Source organism: Panthera leo, chromosome A1 (assembly GCF_018350215.1).
Source record: "Panthera leo isolate Ple1 chromosome A1, P.leo_Ple1_pat1.1, whole genome shotgun sequence".
NCBI lineage: Eukaryota > Metazoa > Chordata > Mammalia > Carnivora > Felidae > Panthera > Panthera leo.
In genome coordinates, this window is record NC_056679.1 from 87,516,316 (window position 1) to 87,525,708 (window position 9,393).

The 9,393-nt window shown below is 38.0% G+C and overlaps 1 protein-coding gene across 1 annotated transcript; it reads left to right on the forward strand.

The window, feature by feature from the left end:
- Nucleotides 1-2,414: 2,414 nt before the first annotated feature.
- Nucleotides 2,415-3,326, forward strand: LOC122199923 (olfactory receptor 2H2-like). The gene has a single exon (XM_042905312.1). The coding sequence runs from the start codon at nt 2,454-2,456 to the stop codon at nt 3,324-3,326; it is 873 nt and encodes a 290-aa protein (XP_042761246.1). The 5' UTR covers nt 2,415-2,453.
- The last annotated feature ends 6,067 nt before the right edge of the window (nt 3,327-9,393 follow it).

Here is a 9,393-nt window from a genome sequence, read left to right on the forward strand (position 1 = left end):
TCCTTTAACATGAAATGACATATCCTACATTCGTAGGGTAATTCTATTTTTAATTTGGGGGGAAACCTCCCTACGATTTTCCAGAGTGGCTGCACCAGTCTGCATTCCACCAACAGTGCAAAACGTTTCCCCTTTCTCTGCACCCTCACTACCATTTATAGTTTCCTGAGTTGTTAATTTGAGCCATTCTGACAGCGGTGAGATGGTATCTCATTGTGGTTTTGATTTCTATTTCCCTGACGATGAGTGATGTTGAGCATCTTTTTATGTCTCTATTAGCCATCTCTATGTATTCTTTGGAAAAGTGTCTATTCATGTCTTTTGTCCCTTTCTTCACTGGATTATTTGTTTTTTAGGTATTGAGTTTGATAAGTTTTTTATAGATTAAGGATATTAACCCGTTATCTAATATTTCATTTGCAAATATCTTTTCCCATTCTGTCAGTTGCCTTTTAGTTTTGTTGATTGTTTATTTTACTGTATTGCAGCATTATTTATAATAGCCAACATATTGGAGAAACCCAAATGTCCATTGATAAGTGAATGGGTAAGAAAGATGTTATACTTATACAATAGAATATCATCCAGTCATCTTAAAAAGATGAGATAGTGCCATTTGTGACAACATGGATGGACCTAGAGTGTGTTATGCTAAGTGAAATAAGTCAGAATGAGAAAGACAAATACCAATGATTTCATTCATGTATGGAATATAAAAAGGAAAAAAAAAGAAACAAAAAGCAGAATCAGATATATACGTACACAGAACAAACTGATGGATGCTAAAAGGGAAGAGGGTGGGAGGATAGGTAAAATGGGTAGAAAAGAGTGGAAAATACAAGCTTCCAGTTATGGAATGAAGAAGTCATGAACATAAAAGGCACAGCACAGGGAACATAGTCAATGATATTGTAATAGTGATGTATGGAGACAGATAGTGGTTACAATTGTTCTGAGCATTGCATAATGTATAAACCTGTTGAATTATTCTGTTGTACACCTGACACTAATGTGACTATACTCAACAATGTCAATGATACTCAGACTTTTTAAGGAGTTTTCATCATTAACAGATACTGAATTTTTTCAAGCATTTATTCCACATGTATTAAAATAATAATATGCTTTTTTTTCTTTTATTGTATTTATGTTGTATGTATTGATTGAGTTGCATATATTGAACCATCCTTGCATCCCAAGGATAAGTCCCACATTGATCGTGGGGCATAATGCTTTTAATGGGCTGCTGAATTCAGTGTGCTAGCATTTTACTGAGAATGTTTGCACCTATATTCATCAGGGATATTGGTCTGCAGTTTTCTTTTCTGCTGGTGTCCTTATCTGGATTTTGTATTAAGGTAATACTGCCCTTTTTTTTTTTTTTTTTTTTTTTTAATTTTTTTTTTCAACGTTTTTTATTTATTTTTGGGACAGAGAGAGACAGAGCATGAACGGGGGAGGGGCAGAGAGAGAGGGAGACACAGAATCGGAAGCAGGCTCCAGGCTCCGAGCCATCAGCCCAGAGCCTGACGCGGGGCTCGAACTCACGGACCGCGAGATCGTGACCTGGCTGAAGTCGGACGCTTAACCGACTGCGCCACCCAGGCGCCCCAATACTGCCCTTTTTAAACGAGTTTGGCAGTGTTCCTTCCTCTGATTTTTTTGGAAGAGTTTGAGGTTTGGTGTTATTTCTTTTATAAATATTTGGTAAAATTCACCAGTGAAGACATCTGGTCTTAGGCTTTTCTTTATTGGGAGATGTTTTTATTACTGATTCAGTCTGTATAATAGTAATTGATCTATTCAGATTTTCTATGTCTTCCTGATTCAGTTTTGGTAGTTTGTATGTTTCTCAAATTTTTCTCCATTATATCTAGGCTGTGCAGTTTGTTGCCATAAGTTGTTCATAGTGCAAAGGTTAGTTTTATTTTTTTACGTTGATTTATTTATTTTGAGAGAGAGCATGAGCAGAGGACAGGCAGAGGGAGAAGGAAAGAGAAAGAATCCCAAGAAGGCTCCATGCTCAGTGCAGAGCCCTACACAGGGCTCAATCTCCTGAAACTGTGAGATCATGACCTAAGCCAAAATCAACAGACACTTAACCAACTGAACCACTCAGGCACACTGGCAAGGGTTAGTTTAAAAGAATGACCTACCACAATCTCATGTTCTAGGAGTTTGCTAGAATTATCCACCTTTGAAGAAATTAACAGATGAAAATGTCCAAAAAGGGACAGAGATGAAAGAACAGCCAGTAAAAGTTTACAGAAAATATTAATAGAGAAAGGGTGACGTTCTAAAATCAAATATCACCTTTCTCTACCTCTTTTAGGTGGTGTTCTAACTGATGTGTTGTTCCTTGTAGATTCAGGTGGGCGCTGGATAGACATGCTAATGGCACCGTCCCAGATGGCTTCATTCTCTTGGGCTTCTCAGATAACCCTAGGCTAGAAATGACCCTATTTATGGCTGTTTCTATCTTTTACACAGTCACACTAGTGGGCAACACCACCATCATACTCCTGTCTCACCTGGACCCCCACCTCCACACCCCCATGTACTTCTTCCTCACCCACCTCTCCATCCTGGACCTCTGTTTTACCACCAGCTGCATCCCTCAGATGCTTGTGAATTTCTGGAGTTCGGACAAGACCATCAGCTATTTGGGGTGTGCAGTCCAGCTCTACATCTTCCTGGGACTCGGAGCTTCAGAATGTGTTCTGCTGCTGGTCATGGCCTTCGACCGCTATGTGGCAGTGTGCCGGCCCCTGCACTATGGAGCAATCATGCACCCACCCCTGTGTCACAAGTTGGCTTTCCTGGTCTGGGCAAGTGGGGTTTTTGGGACATTGGTGCAGTCTCCCACTACCATGAAACTCTCCTTTTGCCATCACCACCAGGTTGACGACTTTGTCTGTGAGGTCCCTGCACTGATCCGCCTGGCTTGTGGAGACACACATGTCAATGAGCTTCAGATCTCAGTGATTGGTGCCATCTTCCTGATGGGACCCCTCCTGCTCATCCTTGTCTCCTATGGCCGTATCACCCAGGCAGTGCTGGCCATCCAGTCCCAGAATGGAAGGAATAAGGCCTTCCATACCTGCTCCTCCCACCTGGCTGTTGTTTTTCTCTTCTACTGCAGTGTCACCACTGTCTATATCCAACCCTGGAGTCATTTTTCCCAGAAGGGAGGGAAATTTCTAACTCTCTTCTACACTGTGGTGACCCCCACTCTCAACCCCCTCATCTATACTTTAAGGAACAAGGACATGAAGCGAGCTTTCAGGAGGCTCCTAGGGAAATACAGAATGTCCAGTGAAGAGTGAGGAGGGGCTCAGACTCAAGGGGAAGTCAGCTTTTGTCCAGTTCATTTGCTGATTTGCATGCATGAGGACTCTCAATCATCAACTCTAAAGAAGAGAGGGGCCAATTGCATGCTTTGTACAGACAGTGAACTAATGAAAAGTAAATGTGATGCAGCTGGCAATGTTATTCTTAAACTTAAATGTAGGAGAAACATTGCTCTGAGTCAAGCTACCATCAGGAAGTAGACACCATTTTCATTATTATAAAAAGACGGCATGGGGTACCGGGTGGCTCAGTCAGTTAAGCATCTGACTTCAGCTCACGTCATAACCTCGTGGATTCAAGCCCTGAGTTGGGATCTGTGCTGACAGCTCAGAGCCTGGAGCCTGCTTCAGATTCTGTGTCTCCCTCTCTCTCTGCTCCTCTCTGTCTCTCTGTCTCTCTCAAAAATAAATAAACTTAAAAATTTTTAATAAAAATAAAAAAAGAGCATTTGCTACAAGGAATTATTAGCTAGATAGATATTAAAGGAGACAAAGTGCACAAAGGAGCAGCCTCTAGCACTAGGAGAACACAAGGAAAGAACAGGAATGTTTTAAACTGATGGCCTAGAGAAGAGACCCCTGGAAGCATAAATTTTCTGACCTCCTACTTGTGAGTCAGGAGTATTGCTAGCTGGGCTGATGTCACTGAGGAAATGCTGGTTTTGCTCACCACCCAGTGGAGAATGCTGATTCAACCACTTTTACCTAATCTACTGCAGATTAAACGAACAAGAAAGACACCAAAGAAGCAAAGAGGAAAGAGCGAGTCTCCTTCCCAACATTGGCCTGCAGCCCACCTGCCTGTATCACCCCATATGCATGAGGCCTAATAAGAAATGAGCAAGCGAAACAAACATACGACATGCACACTCCTGGCACCAGCCTCACAATGAGGCTGAGTGATTCAAGTGTGGGTTAGAGTTGTAAGACTTTGGCATCTCACAATTCTTAACTCTACAAAAGGAATCCAGAATACAAATCTAATCAAGAGGAAGGCACAGCTGTGGTCATTTTATGGATTAAGGTCAGTATAATTCCCACACATCACTTTTTGTGAAGTAAGGACTCCATGTCTGACCAGAATAATGACAAGAAGCAAGTATATGACTTCTCATTCATGAGGTACCCTAAAGAAAACAATAACATCAAAATTGTTACAATCTTATGACTAAATGCATCTTCACTCTGCCTGGTACATTGGCTTACTTATTTATGTTTTTATCAATTCAAATACTTCAATTCTCTCATTTAAACATCCAAGAATTTCTGTCTAAACCTATTTGATTCTAAAACTAAGAGTAAATTAACAACCTACCTGTCATTTCACCGTATTTCCTTTTGTACTTTAAAACCACTATCACCAGTACAGCCACAATCAATTAAAATAATATGAAAATAGTGGTGCCTGGGTGACTCAATTGGTTAAGCATCCAACTCTTGATTTTGGCTCAAGTCATGATCTCATGGTTGGTGAGTTCGAACCCCCTGTCAGGGGTCCACTGTGAATGTGCAGCCTACATGGGATTCACTCTCTCCCTCTCTCTCTGCCCCTCCCCACTCTTGCTCACTCACCCACACAGGTGCTCTCTCTCTCTCTCTCTCTCAAAATAAATACAAATACTTTAAATAATAATAATTATATGAAAATAGGCTATGGAATATGTAAAATAGAATCAAATATAGAATGCGTACAGAAAAAGTTCCCTTAGTGGATGCTAATTGCACTGATTTTTTCTGCCAAGAGTAGGGATCATGGAAGTTAATAACCTGATATTAAAGGAAAAAAGAAATCCTTCATTTGACTTCATTGTTTCTCAATTCTTCTTTATCTTAGGAATGGTACATTTATTACAGCATTTGAAATATGTTTAGTCAAGTAAAGAAGCTACTTGTTGAAAAATGTGCTTTGAGATTAATATCTAATTTTTCACATGGATTTGGTAGAGTATAATTGTCCAAAAATTGCATAAAGATTGCATTCTTGAAATTGAGACAATTGCGGGGCACCTGAGTGGCTCAGTCAATTAGGCGTCTGGCTTCAGCTCAGGTCATGATCTCACAGTCTGTGAGTTCAAGCCCCGTGTCAGGCTCTGTGCTGGCAGCTCAGAGCCTGGAGCCTGCTTCAGATTCTGTGTCTCCCTCTCTCTCTGCCCCTCCCCTGCTCATGCTCTGTCTGTCTCTGTCTCAGAAATAAATAAAAACATTAAAAAAATTAAAAAAAGAAATTGAGGCAATTGCCTCAGTATTATAAATGTTAGTTGGGTACAACACATTGATTTTCATTATATAGCTGTAAGATGTAGGCATGTTCTGCATATCCATTTAAAGCAGAGTTTGTGTTTAAAAGATGTCTATGTGCCCTCTAAACACATGTGTGATGCTAGATTTTCCATATGACTTCCTTAGAAAAATTGATAAGAATTGTTCCCAAGTACCCAGACAAGCTAAGATAGGAATCAGAATTGTATGAGTAGGTCTGAATTTGTCTTTGTGGAAGACTTAATCTAAAAATAGATTGGGAAAATTTCCTTATTTCTTAACCATAACACTGTATTTTTCTTGAGATCGTCATTGAATAACGTGAGGAAGAATTAAACTATTAATTTGTGCAGTGACACTAAAGTTGAGTAGCCATTGTGTGTGGGTTCTTCCTATTGTTTACAAAGTCTTTATGTCTTTAATCTGTTTGGTGAACTCCTGGTCATCTTTCAAGTTCCAGGTTAAGTGGCACTTCCATGAAGTGTTCTCTCTGCCAGGCAGAGTTGGCTGCTCTTCCCCACTGGTCCCATTACTGCTCTGCATTATCTGTTCTGGATACAGATATCTGTTATAGCCACATCACAATGGATTATGAATGTTTGTATATCTTTTCTCCCTTTTCCCCAGCAGATAGTGAGTTTTTAATGGGCAGAAAGAATGCCTTACTTATTTCTTTAATATCAACTTCTTAAATAGGACTGTGTTTATTATAATGGGTTCTTTAGTTGGGAAAGTAAACAAACATAATTGCCTATATCTGCCTTTAGTTCATTTGTAATAACCTCTGCTGTTGGGCTTGGATTCAACTTAAATGATGTAAATAAAGCCAGTATGTCTGTCAATTTTATATGGATGTGCTAGGTATAATAAAAAGACTGATTAAATATCCACCAAGTTAAATTAAACGTTGGTATACTCTCTACTGCACCAATAAGTTAATGTAAAAGGATTTTATTATGCTGTATTCTGAAAAGGCAATATCATGAATCCTGTTTTATTAATATCCAAATATGTTATATACCTTAATATAACGATTGATTGGTTTTGAGAGGTTTTATATGATGGACAGGATAGAGAAGGAATCAGATTGAAAAGAGATTTTAATATTCTGTACTTTTCCCTGTGATTTTGCAAACTTACATCCCATATATATGCCTATAACTCTATAACTTTAAAATAACTCTATACCTTTATTAAAGCTTCAATATCTTCACTTATATTCCGAGTGGTAGCAACATAAAATTGAAAGATATAAAGTTGTGAAAGAAAGTCATGTTTTAATAAAGAAACTAAATTGCTCCTTCAAAGAGCCTATAAAACTGAAAAGCATTTATTATAAATGTAATAAAAACTTACAAGTCCCATTTTATTAAAACTACACTCTGTTTTCTGAAGGGAATGGATCATTTAGAGGTAAACCAGTGACACTTTATATCTAGCAACATTCTTTATGTGAGATAAGACATCTCCTGAAATGAAGTTGGTGGTTTTAACATGATCCCTAATGGAAATCCATTCATGTTAAAAGATTAGAATTTCTATTTTAGCAGTTTGAAGCTTCTGATGATACTTTACCTCAATCAGGTTAATCACAATAGTAAATTACTTACTTCTCTGAGTTCCTTCAAGAAACAGAGCAATCATGAAAGATAAAGCTTATGCTTCTACTAATTGGTATGTTACATCATTCTAACATTCTGTAAACTTCTTACTGTAGTCAAATTATATTATTTCAGGATAATAACTTTCTAGTGATTACTATTAACTTTTTTTCCCCTTTCAGATACAGTAATATTTTTAGTGTGTTAAAGGAAAATCATTTCCTTTTAGTCTTTAACTGCTTTCAGTGTGTTTAAATATCTTGTATACATTGGGTTTATTTTAAATGAAACATTGTATTTTGAGATAATTGTAGATGCATATGCAGCTGTAAGAATTAATAAAGGTAGCTCATAGACCTTTTACCCACTTCCCCCAGTGGTAAAAACTTGCAAAACTGTATTGCAATATAACAACAAGCATACTCACATTGATACCCACAGGATACAGAGTATTTCCATTCCCACAAGGATCCTTCATGTTGCCCTTCACAGCCACACCTGCTTCTCTCACAGCCCCATCACACCCTCTTAAATCTTGGCATGAACCCACCTATTCTGTGTTTCCACATTTTGGTCAATTCGAGAAGTTTATATGAATGGAATTATGTAGAGAGGAACATTTCAAGATTGGCACTTCCCATTCAGGATAAATCTGGAAATTCATCCAGGCTGTTGTGAGTATCAATAGTTTTTTTTTTTTTCTCCCTTTTATTGCCAAATAGTTATTCCAGTGTATTGATGTACCGGTTCATCGACTCCTTCACCCACTGAAAGTTTCTGAGCTGTCTCCAGTTTGGGTCTATAAGAATAAAGCTCCTATGAACATTTATGAACAGGCTTTTGTGTGATCATTAGAATTGTGTTTCTCTGGGATAAATGTCTAAGAGTGCAATTTCTGAGTTATACAGTAAATATCTGTCTAATTTTGTAAAAAACTGCCACAAGCTTTCCAGGACAGGAATACAGTTTACCATTCCCAACAACATATGAGCATTCTAGTTTCTCTGCATCCTTGCAAGCACTTGGTATTGTCACTATTTTTTTTTTCAATTTTACCCATTCTGGTAGATGTTTAATGATGTCTCACTATGATTTTACTTATTTCTCTAATGGCTATCAATGATGAACACTTTTCATCTTTCATCAGTATATCTTCCTCAATGTATCTTGTTTGCCTGTTTTCTAGCTGTTTTCTGTTGTTGAATTTGAGATTTCCTAAATATTCTACACATAAGTTTGTTTTGTCAGACACATAGCTTGGAAATACTGCCCCCCCCCTCAAAATCTGTAGCTTGTTTTTCTCATAATTTTAACAAAGTCACAGAGCAAACATTTTAAATGTTGATGAATTCTTATTTGCCAATTTCTTCCCTTTATGGGTCATGCATTTTGTGTCATCCCTAAAACCTCACCATGCCGTAGGTCCAGGCTGTAGAAACTTTCTCCTATGTTGTTTTTTAAAGTTTTATAGTTTTTCATTTTACATAAAACCCATGGTACATTTTTTTAAAGTTTTTATTATTTTTAAGTAATCTCTACACCCAACATGGGGCTCGAGTTGATAACCCTGAGATTAAGACTTGCATGCTACACCAAGTGAGCCAACCAGACACTGGTTTTTTAGTTAATTTTTACACAAAATGTAAGGTTGGGCCAAGGTTTGTTTATTTATTTGGCTTGTGGATATCCAATTGCTGCAGCACCACTCATTGAAAAGAGATTCTTCAGCTCCATGTCTGGGATAGAGGAATTAAAAACAAACAAGCAAAGAGACACAAACCTAGGGCCCTCACCACAGTGTCATTCCCTGTGTCCTGAGGTCCCCCGCTGGTCTCTTCTCTCTACTTTCAAAGTCTTCTTAATACATGTTCCACATGCAGTGTGATGGGTTTAAGTTGGAAAATTAGATCCATCTTCAAACAAGTGTCATTCCACAGGGTTTTTTGAAGTAATGTTAATATAAATAAAGAAATCAACAAAAGCATAATCTGCTAATGCAGTCCCCTCTGTCCAGGAGGAAAATAAAACTACTTATTTGCCTGAGTACTGTGCAGTAGAAAATTGAAAGAAAACTAAATCTGAGGATTAAAAGGCAAAAACTGAAACAGAACATGCAGTTTTTGGAGAAAAACGTTGGTGAAGTTACTTAGCTTCAAAGATAAAAAAGCAGAATCTAAAGGTAT

Excerpts from the sequence above, each read along its gene's own strand:
- LOC122199923 (XM_042905312.1), top strand. The coding sequence starts at position 2,454 with ATGACCCTATTTATGGCTGTTTCTATCTTTTACACAGTCACACTAGTG.